The 14793-nt window shown below is 36.0% G+C and overlaps 1 protein-coding gene across 1 annotated transcript; it reads left to right on the top strand.

The window, feature by feature from the left end:
• Positions 1-5288: 5288 nt before the first annotated feature.
• LOC141696356 (uncharacterized) lies at positions 5289-5932 on the top strand. The gene is made up of 2 exons (XM_074500509.1): positions 5289-5590; positions 5725-5932. Exons 1-2 carry the CDS (start codon positions 5289-5291, stop codon positions 5930-5932), a joined length of 510 nt encoding a protein of 169 aa, XP_074356610.1.
• The last annotated feature ends 8861 nt before the right edge of the window (positions 5933-14793 follow it).

Here is a 14793-nt window from a genome sequence, read left to right on the forward strand (position 1 = left end):
TTTAATCTTTACCATACCATCGACCGGACACTTTTTTATAGGCTAGTCCGTAAACTTGGTCGTAACGTTGATGAACCTATGTTTGTGGTGGCATTCTTAATCTGGCTGGAAAGAATCTTTTATAGCAAGAATGCTGTCCACAAAGTAATTTCTTGGCCATTTCATTTGATTAACCAACTTGCAAATGAGATTGCTGGTTTTTTTATGTGGATGGAGAACAAGGACGTAGGTCAAGAGTTGTTTGATCCTCGTTTGCTTCAGATGTTATGCTCTCGTGATTATTGACACAAAGATATAATAAAACGCAGAACTACTAATATAGTTATGTGAAAACCAGAGAGAAACAAGCGGCAAAACAGCTTCTTTTTATTAATCAACAACTACAATACTTATACTGAACAAATAAAAGAAATGTCCTAAAAACTAGGAACTGCATAACAGACATCCTAGACTAAATCAAACACTAAAACACTAACGTTGTGGTAACGTTTATTCAGCGATGCTCCTACAAACTCTCCAGACCACGTCCACGCATGGATACAGACTTTGTATAGCAGCAACAAACTAATCCAATGCAAACTAATTAACCAAGCCCAAGTTTAGATTAAAGGCCCAACAAACTCCCCCTTAATCTAAACTTACCTGAACACAGTTTCTAACACCAAGCAGGCTCCTCATTCGTTCAAATCTGGCTGCAGACAGTGCTTTAGTAAGTGAGTCCGCCCTTTGTTCTTCAGTGCAAATATGCTTCACTACTATGTCTCCATTCTCAATACATTCCCTTATGAAGTGAAAGCGGATATCTATATGCTTACTCCTACCGTGGAAGACAGGGTTTTTTGCTAAGTCGATAGCCGACTTATTGTCGATGAACAAAGTCACAGGTGGTATATTGAGTCCAATAATTTTGGACAATAGCTTCCTTAACCACACTGCTTGACAGGAGGCTGCCGTGGCCGCCATAAACTCTGCTTCACAAGAAGAGAGTGCCACGCACTTTTGTTTTTGAGAATTCCAGGTTATCAAACTTTTGTTGAGGTAAAAGACCATGCCTTCTGTGCTCTTTCTGTCCTCTACGTTCCCTGCCAGATCGCTGTCTGAATATCCAATCACTATATTGTTATCTTCATTAGCAGTGTAAATTAACCCAAGGTTCAATGTGCCCTTCACATAACGTAATATACGTTTGGCCGCGTTTTGATGCATCAGCGTGGGTTTCTCCATAAATCTGCTTACGATGCCCACCGAATAAGCCAAATCTGGTCTAGTATGGACCAAGTATCGCAACCCACCAATCATACTCTTGAAACCAGTAGGATCAACCAGAATGCCCCCTTCATCTTTATTTAGTATCTCGTTAGGACGCATTGGGACCTTAGTTGGATTGCAATCCAACATTCCTGCCTTGCTGAGAATCTTTTTTGCATAGCCGGTCTGTTTCAGTTGAATGAAACCATCACCTTGTTTCACTTCAATGTCTAAGTAATACGTGAGTTTGCCCAGGTCGCTCATGTCAAAGTTTTTTGCCATTTGCTCCTTGAATTCCCTGATCGAATCAAGATTAGTGCCCGTGACCAGGAGATCGTCAACGTAAACACCCACTATCAACACTTCATTTCCCATCCGCCTCGTATACACAGCTTGTTCGTATGCACATCTAACAAAATTAAGTCCCTCTAGACACTGATTCAGCTTCGAGTACCAGGCTCTTGGGGCCTGTCGAAGTCCATATAGAGCCTTAACGAGTTTATACACCAGATGCTCACTTCCAGGCTTGATAAATCCTTCAGGCTGCTTGACGTAAACCTCCTCCTTAATTTCCCCATTTAGAAACGCTGTTTTGACATCGAGGTGATGCACCTCCCAGTTACCCTTCGCTGCAAGTGCCAACAACAGGCATATTGTTTCAATGCGTGTCACAGGGGCAAACACTTCGTCGAAATCCACTCCTTGCCTCTGTACATAGCTTTTTGCAACGATTCTGGCCTTATGCTTCGTAATATTTCCTGCAGCATCCCATTTGATTTTGTATATCCACTTTAAATCTATGGCCTTACGTCCCTTGGGTAATGTGGTTAGTTTCCAAGTGTCGTTTCTTTCAACTGCTTCCATCTCGGCTTGCATCGCCTTTCTCCACTCGACTTCCTGTGTAGCCTGAGAAAAATTTGTAGGTTCATCTACCCCCATGAGATACAATTCTGCATCCTCCATTTCGATCGGTTCAGTGGAGTCATAGACTTCGCTGAGGGGCCTGTATTTTTATGGAGTTTCATCTGTATCACAATCCAGACTTGAAACAGTGGAGTTTTGCACGCTGTTGCCATTTGTATCCTTGAGGTCATTCCCTGTGTAAGTCCTTGGAGTTCTTTCGACAGTGTCATTGTCACCATTCCCATCTGAATTTTCTGTGAACACTGAAAAACTCCCAGTGTGCATCGATGGTGATTCCTCTGTCTCGTCCCAATTCCATGGCTTCCGTTCTTCAAATACGACATCTCTGCTTACATAAATTCTTTTTGTATCAGGATCAAGAAGTCTGTAGGCTTTTGCTCCTGGTTCCTTTCCGAGATAGACAACTGTCCTGCTCCTGTCGTCTAATTTCTTCAAGTTGACACTCGGTTCCTTCATGTGCGCCAAACAACCGAATACTCGAATATGATCTATGATGGGCTTATTATTTGACCATGCTTCGTATGGTGTAATCCATGTAACAGCTCGTGTTGGTAGCCTATTTAGCAAGTAGGTCGAGTGTCGCACGGCCTCTCCCCATAGATAATTAGGCATTTTCATCTCCTTTAGCAGGCTTCGTGCCATCTCTATCAATGTTCGATTACGTCGCTCTACAATGCCATTTTGTTGTGGCGAGTAGGGAGCAGAAAAATGCCGATTTATCCCAGCCTCTTCGCAGAATTTGTTGAAGTCTTTTGAAGTGAATTCGCCACCATTATATGTCCTGAAGGTTTTTACTTTCTTTCCTGAACTATTTTCAACCAACACGCAAAATCTTTTGAAAGCATCAAGTGTTTCACTTTTGTTCTTAAGAAGATACGTCCACATTACACGACTAAAGTCATCAATCAAAACAAGGATATATCGATTACCTCCAGATGTACTAGGTAAAATCGGCCCGCAAAGGTTGCCATGCACCAGTTCAAGCGGTGTTGCTACAGAAAACTTTGACTGTTTAGGAAATGTTTTCCTAGTCTGTTTTGACATAAGGCATCCGGCACACACCTCATCCGGTTGTTTGACAGCAGGCATTCCAAGAACCATGTTGTTTGTTGACATAAGTTTCATAGCCTTGAAGTTAAGATGCCCGAGACTGAGCATGCCACAGCCAGCTATCACCCTCGCACTTCACTAACAAGCATTCAGAATCACTACTTTAGATTATAAGTTTATACAACCTGTTCACTGATCGCTTAACCTTTATAAACAACACACCTTGTTCATCCCGAACCCACAAATATTCACCTTTTAAGACTATATTGTATCCCTCTTCAGCTAATTGTCCGAGGCTTATTATATTACTACGTAAGGAAGGAATATAATATACCTCTTTAAGATGCCTGCTTTCTCCGTCTTTACACTTCAAAGTAATTGAGCCTTTGCCTTTTATTTGCACGACAGAACCATCACCAAACCTGACTTGACCCACCACGTTTTCATCCAGTTTATCGAACTTTGAATATTTCCCGGTCATGTGATTGCTCACCTCGTTGTCGAGGTACCATAAGTTCGATTCCATTTGCTTTCCCTTATCATCCTGACTCAAGCTTGGCCTCACTCGTTCTTCATTGATCAACATGTTCACCTTTTCCTCTCCTTGTTTTTCGACTATGAGAAGAGCAGGTTCATCATCCGAAAATTGGGCTATATGGGCTTCTTCCGTGGCTTCCTTGTCTCATTTTGGTTTTTTACACTCAGCAGCATAGTGCCCATAGGCTCTACAGTTGAAGCAACGAACCTTGCTCTTATCTCGTACATTTCGGTTGTATTCCTTCCCCCTTGATTTCTGCGAGCTGGCCTCACTGCCCCCTTTGTACATACATTTTGTCCACTCTTCTCTAGTCAGAAGCAATTTACTTTCATCCTTTTCTAACTCGAACGACTCTTCCTTAGTAAGCAGCAGTTTGCTACCACTGCCGATCGGATCTGCTTGCCCCTTAAGTCGTTCCTCGTGTGCCTTCAACGAGCCTACAGTCTCCTCCAATGTCATGGTCTCCAGGTTGCCGAATTGTTCTATAGTGGAAGCTATTTGCAGGAATTTGGACGGCACCGCACGCAACAACTTTTTCACGACATAGCTTTCTGCGACCTCTTCTCCCAGTGCTCGAATATTTGTGACTATTCCAGCCAATTTCATGCTGAAATCATCTATTGACTCACTGTCTTTCATGGCCATGGACTCGAACTCTGTCTTGAGGGTTTGAACCTTGGCTGACTTAACGCGCTCAGCTCCCTGGCACGTCACCTTGATTGCCTCCCAGGCTTCTCTAGCAGTTCCCTTATCTGCAAGGGAAAGGAGTATATTCTCCGGTACACTTTGGTAAATTGCTGCCAATGCAATTTTATCCATCTTCTCGTCTACCTCCGTAGTTTTAGGATTCTTTGGTGATACCGCCTCCCAAACTCCATGGGCCTGCATGTTCACCTTCATTTTCATAGCCCACACTGTGTAATTGGCTCGCGACAACATGGGGTAGCTCGGATTGATCGCTCCTTCTTTCGTTCCCCCGGACTCTATCGTTTGTGCCTTTGGCATGTACTTGGGCATGTACCCAAACACCTAGGCTCTGATACCTAGATTATTGACACAAAGATATAATAAAACGCAGAACTACTAATATAGTTATGTGAAAACCAGAGAGAAACAAGCGTCAAAACAGCTTCTTTTTATTAATCAACAACTACAATACTTATACTGAACAAATAAAAGAAATGTCCTAAAAACTAGGAACTGCATAACAGACATCCTCGACTAAATCAAACACTAAAACACTAACGTTGTGGTAATGTTTATTCAGCGATGCTCCTACAAACTCTACAGACCACATCCACGCATGGATACAGACTTTGTATAGCAGCAGCAAACTAATCCAATGCAAACTAATTAACCAAGCCCAAGTTTAGATTAAAGGCCCAACAAAATCAACGTGCTCTACTTTCGGGAGAAACGGAGTAAGGTCAATGAGAGTGTCAGGAATATAGTCTCTGAAGTTTGTGTGAGGGCGTTTAGAGATATACTGACAAGTGATAGTCAGTTTGTAGATGTTCATGGAGATAGGATGTGGTTTGGTTGTAACACCAATCAAGTTTTTGTGCCACGTCCTCCTTTGTACCACAATGTTGTAGGTCGGTTTCCTCAACCAGGGTTAGGTGCAAACTTGGGTCCTAGAAATTATATGGGTCACGTCCGGAATGTATTGGAAAATCCTGATGCTGATTTAAGTGAAATTTTTGGAGGAATGCAGGTGGTGGATGGTTGCGAGGATGAACCTCATGTTGCACCAGAAGATCGAACAATCTTTTTAACATTCTCCAAAGGCTACTACCTCCCTGAATCGGAAATTCGAGAATTCTTCACAAGGTATAAAATTAATTTAATATGTAATATTCATCCTGATGTATGCAAATCCATAACTATACTATATATAGTGTTGAAAATTTGTTTATGTGGTGAGTAAGTAAATATCTGTTTACATGCCTTTCCTCTGTGTTCAGGATTTTTGGCGATTTCATTGAAGTCATCTACATGCAAGATGTGTCGAGTGATGAACAACCATTGTACGCTAGAATGGTTTGCCGTTCTTCTTCCATCATTCCACACATTTCTCCTCCCGGAATAAAGACAAAGTACTCCATTTATGGGAAGCAAGTCTGGGCCAAAAAGTATATCAAGAGAAGTCGCGAGTCCACTTCTGATGATTAGTAAAAAAAACATCTGAACTAGCCTTTTTTTCACCTGTTTATGTTAAAGTTGGTGGCTTGTGGTAAATGTTTCACCACTTTTTAATATTGAAAACTTGTATTTTTGAAGAAGATACATCATTTTGTTCAAATTTATTATCTTAAGAATTTTTTTCTGAAATAAATTGAATTAATTCTCATGTTGAAAGTACAAAGTTACTCAGTAATAGATTAAGTCATATAGAAAATGAGATATGATTAATAATATTTATAACTACAATAACATATAGAAATATTTTATTAATATTATAAATTAATATAATATTGCACCATACTACGACTCTTGTTCCCACCATGAATTCTAATTTAAAGATGCACATGAAAGGTTAATAATCATAAAAAAGATGGCCCCAACATATTCTCTACATAATCAAAATTTTTACTTAATAAATAGATTTTAAAATCATAATCTAGACAACTGACGAATAACCAGAGTCTATGTATTATATCCTAGTCTAGAACATTGTCAGAGTCTATGTATGAGAGTAAATTATCCGAGTCTCCAGATGAGTCCTAAGTCTATATATATCATCTAACGATAAAAATTAAGAAATGAATGATGTTTTGAAGGCAAATCTTAGAGATATCCTCGAATTATTTTATGTAAACGGAAAAAAAATTAGATAAAGTTGAAAGAAAGACATCCGAGGGAGCTTTTAATAGAAGTTAAAAATAGTGCATGATTTCATGTAATTTATCGAACTTATGGTTTAATAGAAAAGAAACTATAATAAATATTGTTAGTTAATACTTTATGTCATTCATTGTAATATTTTCCAAATTTATTCTAAATTCTAATTTAGTTTAAATAGAATAGCTATTGATGTTTTTACCACTTTGATTGGTTTTTTAATCTTAATTTATATAATACAAACAAGGTTAGACATTTTTTTTATGTTTTTTACAATAATATTAGAAGACTTAAAAACAAAAAAAAGGCATGAAAGTTAGTTAACTTATGTCCATCATTTCTTGTACAAGTAATTCTACTAATGCTACACAAATATCCCAATAATATACAAGTCAAGATAAAAATCAGTTATCTTACCTATTACTCCGCCACATACCTCTAACTCACCCAGAATTGTGATAATCTACAAAAACATTTTATTAAAAATAAAAAATAACGAAGATGCTCTTGACTACCGATAACAAATTTTGAAAATAAGATGGTTGTGTCCAAACTTGGAATGATGGAATAATGTGTGGACTTAGGAGCTCCGATGAAAAACTAGTAAAATTTTATTTTAGTTGTCCGTTATTTGATTATGTGCGTGTATAGATATATCCGATGCAATTGTCAATTATTTATGTGTGTGCATATTCATACGAACACACATAGGCACGCACATATATATATATAAATTTTCAAATTTTATTTTTTACTATTATTTGTGTATTTGTGCTTATGCATCTTGACTACTTAATTTTTGCATATGTTTGTATACCGTGTTTAGTATGGTTGTAACGATTTACTAGGTGTACCTAATCACCTTGTTTTAATCTTGACTAGTTCATTTTCTTTCAAGAAGCTTGAGATAAAACAACAAAAAACTATAGATGTCATTGAAGCTCCTGCAAATCAGAAATATCCAATTGTCAAATTTGTTTTGTTGAGGACACACAACGCGATTTGTACATTACACTATTTAACCCCCCGATATTTCCCAATCTTAAAACATTTTATTGAAAGGAGCCATAATAATTGACACCCTTATTGATTCTATTCCCCAAATTCATTTGGGCAGGAACACTCAAAACACAACTTTAACAACATAACTTTAGTCTTATTAAAACATAAAAACATTTATCGCTTCTGAATTTAGAATAGAGAAAACTTATCTATTTTAAAACTCCGCATATACGGACAGGTTAAAACATCTAGCTATTCTGAACATAGAATAGTGAAAGAAGTACTTGTATAATTATAAGTAATGAGTTTGATATGTAAAACATTTAACTATTTTGAAAGTAGAATTGACGAGGAATACATGCGTAAAGCTAAACATATTAACATGCAAAATATATTACTATTATGAAATTATAATAAGGGTAAAACACTTGCCTTTGGTCTTTAAAAATTATGCGCACTCGCATTTAACACAACAATCTCATTCTGACATCTCATGACATCATCATATTTTATTCCCTAAGTCTCTTTATCTGCCGCTCATGTCGTTGCTACAAACCCAGCATGCATTACCATTCAAATATTTTCTTTTGACTTCAACGTTTGGTCATGATAGTCTAGAACGATCCGCATCTATAATTATAAGATACATCTTTAATCATCTACACGATAATTACTCGACAAACTCCTTTTCTAACATTCTATCTTCTATCCATACGATAGTCCACACATAATTAAAATATTTAAGCTTAAGAATCTCAAATCATGTAGGCACATAATTCAAATAACACATAAACACATAATTCAAGCAACATGTAATTCAATTTTTCAATCGATTCAGTTTGGTATGTTTAAAACTGAAATCAAGCCAAGTTACGACTTTTGGTAAATACGCCACATAGAGATGTTTACAAAATAAGCGACCATTCGACACAAAAGGATTTAGGTCTCGAAAGTATTTTTAATGGAAGCCGAATATTTTTCAGAGTCTAGATGCATTCGTTTTGTACTAAACAGACAAACAATCTATTTATTATGAATAACAAAAGAATAATTCAAATAATAATAATATTAATTGATTATTTAATACCTTTATATATTTTTAAAAACTCAAAATATTTTTCAAAATATTATTTGATTTAATTATAAATAATTCATTTACCTATTTATTAATAAAATAAATTATTTAAAAATTGAATCAACCCATTTAGATTAATAAATAATTAACTAGAATAAATTAGAAATTATTTAATCAAATTAATAAAGCAAACAATTTTTGGAATTTAAAAACAATTCAGTTTAATTATTAAAAAAATTAATTGAATAAAATATTAGATTTAAAAAAGAATTTCCAGAATTTTTAATAAATCATAATCCATAACCAGTTTTTAGGAAAATGTGTTTGTTTCTTATGGATCGAAACGTTGTCAACTCCGAGTCACCGAGAACACAAGACCCGTAGGTAAAACAACAGATTCTGATGAAGGTCGATAGTCCGGCGAGGCCCCATTTGGGACGAAAATAACTCGAATTCTATGATTTTTTAGTTGGGTTTCGTTCTAAACTAAAAAAACTCGTTTTAATTCATAACATCACTAAACGATCAACCGATCGTAATTTTCGATAAAAAATTTGAACATCACGTTCGATTTTCGGCCAAACTCGACGCGACGGAAAATCTGAACCAAACTTGACGAAAATGAAGGTGAATATGCAAGCACACGACATCTGGAAGGCAGTGGAGCTTGCAGATCCAAAGGTTGCAGCTGAGGAAAAGAAAGATAGGTTGGCTTTGGCAGCCATCTATCAATCCATTCGGGAGGACATCTTATTGTCAGTGGCTGTTAAGAATACGATAAAAGAAACATGGGATGCCATCAAAATGATGTGCCTAGGTTCCGATCGCGTAAGAGAGGCCAAGGTGCAGACCTTCAAGTCAGAGTTTGAGGTGCTTAGCATGAAGGAGACAGACACTATCGGTGAGTTCTGTATGATGTTAAACGACCTAATAACCAATATACGAGCGTTGGGTGAAATTGTTGAAAAAGGTTGTATGGTGAAGAAGCTTGTTGAGGGCTGTACCTTCTAGGTTTCTGCAAATAACCTCTGCAATGGAGCAATTTGGAAAGTTGAATGAGATGTCAATAGAGGAGGCCGTTGGATCATTAAAGGCGCAAGAGGAAAAAACTCATGGCCAAACAGAGAAGCTTGGAAATCAATTACTCTTGACTGAGGATGAGTGGGCAAAGCGAGAAACAAATGGAGGGCAGCTATTGTTAACCAAGGAGGAATGGTTAAAGAGAACAAGTACTAGAGGAACTGATAGTTCACAAAACCATAAATTTCGAGGAGGGTCTCAGGGATTACATGGTGTGAGAGAAACAAGTAAGGTAAAATGTTTTAATTATCACAACTATGGACATTTTGCTGCAACTTGTCGTAAACCACAACGAGGTAGGGAGACAAATCAAGAGGTGAACTTATCAGAAATCCATGATAATGAACCTGCTTTGCTTATGGTGAAACAAGAAAAAGTGGAAGAACGAACACTCTTGTTGAATGAGAAAGATGTTCGACCAAAGTTAAGCAAAGATTCTGAGATGCAAACTGAATCCAACTTGTTGTATTTGGATAACGGAGCTAGTAACCATATGACGGGGTTACGATCAAAATTCAAGGAATTGGATGAAAGTATCACAGGTCAAGTGAAAATTGGGGATGGTTCATTGGTTCATATGAAAAGGAAAGCATGAAGGTTAGAAGATCTGCAAATCGGCTTTACAAGATCATAATGGAATCAAGCAAAGGTAGTTGCATGCTGTCAAAATTGAAAGATCCAGAGTGGTTATGGCACTTACGTCTTGGCCATGTAAATTTTCAGGCAATCAAACTAATGTCTAAAAATAACATGGCATATGGGATACCTAAATTGATGAATCCAAAGGAGATATGTACCGGCTGTTTGATGTCGAAGCAGGCAAGGGGATTGTTTCCCAGCAAGGCAAACTTTTCATGAAAAGAAACCATTGGAATTGATCCATGGAGATCTTTGTGAACCAATTACTCCAGCCACATTGGGATGGTAACAAATATTTTCTACTTCTTGTTGATGATTTTAGTAGAATGATGTGGATCTATATGCTAAGAAGCAAAGACAAAGTCTTAGAAGCGTTCAAAAAATTTAGAGTGATGATTGAGAAAGAAAAGGAAAACAAGATCAAGGTGCTAAGAACCAATAGAGGAGCGGAGTTTTTCTCTAACCAAATAAATAATTTTGTGAGGACATGTGCATTATACGATATTTTACTGCACCCTACACACTCCAACAAAACGGGGTTGTAGAGCGCAGAAATCGTACCGTTGTAGCTATGGCACACAGTTTTTTGAAGGAGATGAGACTGCCTTTAACGTTGTGGGGGGAAGCTGTAAGGCACACGATATATGTGCTGAACGGATTACCTACAAGAGCTCTGACAAGGACAACTCTTCGCGAAGCATGGACAGGAGAGAAGCCTGATGTGTCATACATTCGAGTTTTTGGGTGTGTCGCTCATATGAAAGTACAAAGTGGGCATACAACGAAATTAGAGGACCGAAGTAAAATGGTTATTTACCTTGGTAGAGAACCCGGGACTAAGGCTTCACGGTTGTATGATCCAATTAGTGGAAAAATACTAGTGAGACGTGATGTTGTGTTCGAAGAAAATAGAGTTTGGCAGTGGGAAAATAAAGGAAAAGAAGGTGAACAACTGGGTGGAACCTTTTCGGTGGCTGTTGAAAATGTAACAGGGGTTACCGAAGAATTCAGTGAAGGCTCAAGCTTCTCTGGTAATGGAACAGTAGGGAATGGTGCCAGCATCTCTAGTAATGAAACGGAGGGGAATGGTGAAAGTGGTGCAACAATGAGTAACAGTCTATCAAGTATCAGTCCATTAAGCTCAAATACTGATGAAATCAGTATATCATCAAGTGACAGCAATGAACCCATTAAATTTCATTTACTTGATGAGATTTATAATGAAACACAGGAAATTGAACTCGAAGATGATCTATTGTTGCTAGGAATTGAAGAACCTACAGATTACAAACAAGCAGCGAAAGATAAAGAATGGGAGTTGGCAATGAAGTACGAGATTGATGCTATTGAAAAAATAAGATGTGGGAGCTAGTGGAATTTCCACCAGGACAAAAGCCAATTGGTTTGAAGTGGGTGTATAAAATTAAGCGGAACACAAAGGGTGAAATCGTGAAGTACAAAGCGAGGGTAGTCACAAAGGGGTATGCTTCAACGGTAGGGAGTAGATTTTGACGAAGTTTTCGCACCAGTAACTAGGCTGGAAACAGTAAGGCTTCTACTAGCTTTAGCATCAAAGAATGGTTGGGTAGTAGATCATTTAGAACTTTGTCAGAGTCTATATATGAGAGTAAACTCATCTGAGCAGAAAAAAATATTTAATGTAAACTAAAAAAATCACATAAAGTAGAAGGAAAGACATCTGAGGAAGCTATCAAAAGATGTTGGAAATAGTCCGGTATTTCAAGTAATTTATTGAACTTATTGTTTAATAGAAAAAAATTATAATAAATATTGTTAGTTAATACTCTCTGATTTTCATTATATTATTTTCCAAATTTATTCTAAATTCTGATTTATTTAGTTTACATAGAGTAGCTATCGATGTTTGTTCCATCCTTCATAAAGTTTGTAATCCTAATCTATATAATACAAACAAGTTCAGACATCTTTGTTTTGTGTTTATTACAATTCGAAGAATTAAGAAGAAAAAACAAACATGAACAGTAATTCTTATATTCATCCTTTCTTGTACATGTAATTTTACTAATTCTGCACAAATATCACAATAATATAATAGTCATGATAAAAATATTTATTTTACCTTTTACTCGGCCACCTACCCTAACTCACCCACAAAAGTGATAATCTATAAAGATATTTTATTCAAAATAATAAATAATAAAGATGCTCTCGATATTAAATTTTGAAAATAAGATGGTTGTGTCCTGAACTTGGAATGATGGAATAAATTGTGGACTTAGGAGCTCCCATGAAAACTAATAAAATTTAAATATAGTTGTCCGTTATTTTAGTGTGTGCATGTATAGATATATCTGATACAATTGTCTATTATTTGTGTGTGCATATTCATACGAACACACACACATACATATATATATATATTAAATTTTATTTTTTTACTAATATTTGTGTATTTGTGCATCTTGATCTTGACTACTTAATTTTTGTACATGTTTGTATTTCGTGTTTAGATTGGTTGTAATGATTTACTAAGTGTACTTGATCACCTTGTTTTAACCTGGACCAATTTATTTTCGTTCAAGAGGCATGCGACAAAACAACAAAAATACTACATTTGTCATTAAAGCTCTTGCAAATCAGAAATATCCAATTGTCAAATTAGTTGAGGACACACAACGAGATTTGTACATTACACTATCTAACCTCCCGATATTTCCCAATAAATTTGTAGATGAATTTTCTTTGTATAAATTGAATTTTTCCATAAAGTTTGAGTGTAAGTTGGTTCAAATTGGATGAAGTGATATAGTGAAGACCAATGAACCTACATGTTACAGCCTTACAATGAGTTTTTAAGTTTATTAACGGTTAATGATGAAACCATTTTTTCATTACGGATCGGAAACGTCCAACATGATGTATAAAATATCTGCTTTAGCCAACATATTCAACTTTTGACCGGAAATTATGCGATTGTCTTATTGAAGGATTCTAGAGTCGTGATACTTTATGGAAGTCAACAAGTACTATACAAATCAATATTTCAGTTGTTGGTTATTTGGGTGTATATTGTAGATTTTCATCCACTAAATGGTACAAATTCCTAAATATTCGAATTTTATTTGAATTATATGTGTTCATACGTCTTGACCTTGACGGCCTATTTTTTGCGGTTTTTATATGACACACGATAAAATATGAGTTGATAAATTTTCATTGGCTTCTACTTATTAATTTCAATGAACCCCCTGCATATACAAAAAAAAAACTCCACAATAATGTGGGCATACATTACACAGACCCTATTTATGCCCTTGTTTGAATTATATGTTCAATTTTTTAGTAATGATTCAGTAATTGTTGAATTTATGAGAATTTGATTATATGATATGGATTGGGGTGTAATACAGAGATCAAAAATACTGAAAAGGTGTACATATTTGCTTAAGACTACTCTGTCATAGACACATGAAAATGGTACACATCTGCCTATGCCTATCCCATTGTAAACACAAAAAATAAAAAAGGATGATAAGACCAATAAAACCAAACATAAGAATTTTACTTGACAATCCAATACCATCACATGAGAGAAACATAAAGCGTGTGAGAGAATCTCTATCAAACAAAGTGAAACCAACATAAAAACCCCAACCAAAATCAATTTTTTTTTATGTTTAGGAACGAGGAACAATTTGAAAATCACAATCGTGATTTAAACTATATGACATGGATTGGATTAATATATGATGATTTATGTAATTTTTAATTAGGTCATATAACAAGACATTGGTGCATTGATTTTATGATAATAGTTAAATATAGAACAAAAGATCAATAGTTTGAGATGATATATTATGGTAATTTTTTAGCTAACTAACTCTGGACAAGTTAACGACCAAAACACAACTGATGCACACAACAAATATACAATTGTATCTTGTGTATGAAGATCTTTACTAACATCACAATTGTAAGAAGTAGGACGTGGAGAGGAATTTAGTAGAACAAGAAATTAACAACTAGTAAGTGTATCAGATATTTCAATAAGTAAGACAAATTGATAACAATTGAAGTCATGATGGAAGATGAGATTGTTGCAGATACCAAACCGGGTTCACTTCAATTTTTCTTGGATTTCTCTGAGGTTGTGTTCAATATGTTTGGTCGGTTTCCTTTTCAGTCTGGGTTTCATTGGGACTTGACTACTGGTTTATCTTATGTAATGTGTTCCTTATTATTGAATTAAAAATATTAGACACAAGAATTGCATTGGCCGGTTTTCGTGTAAAGAGGATGATAATTTTGGATATAAGTTGTCTTCGTAAAAGATATCATTAAAAAGTGGCAATAATTATAGTAAGTATCTCGTCATACAATTGATGAATTCAAATATATTTTACCGTTTCCATTG

This window comes from Apium graveolens, chromosome 11 (genome assembly GCF_009905375.1).
Source record: "Apium graveolens cultivar Ventura chromosome 11, ASM990537v1, whole genome shotgun sequence".
NCBI lineage: Eukaryota > Viridiplantae > Streptophyta > Magnoliopsida > Apiales > Apiaceae > Apium > Apium graveolens.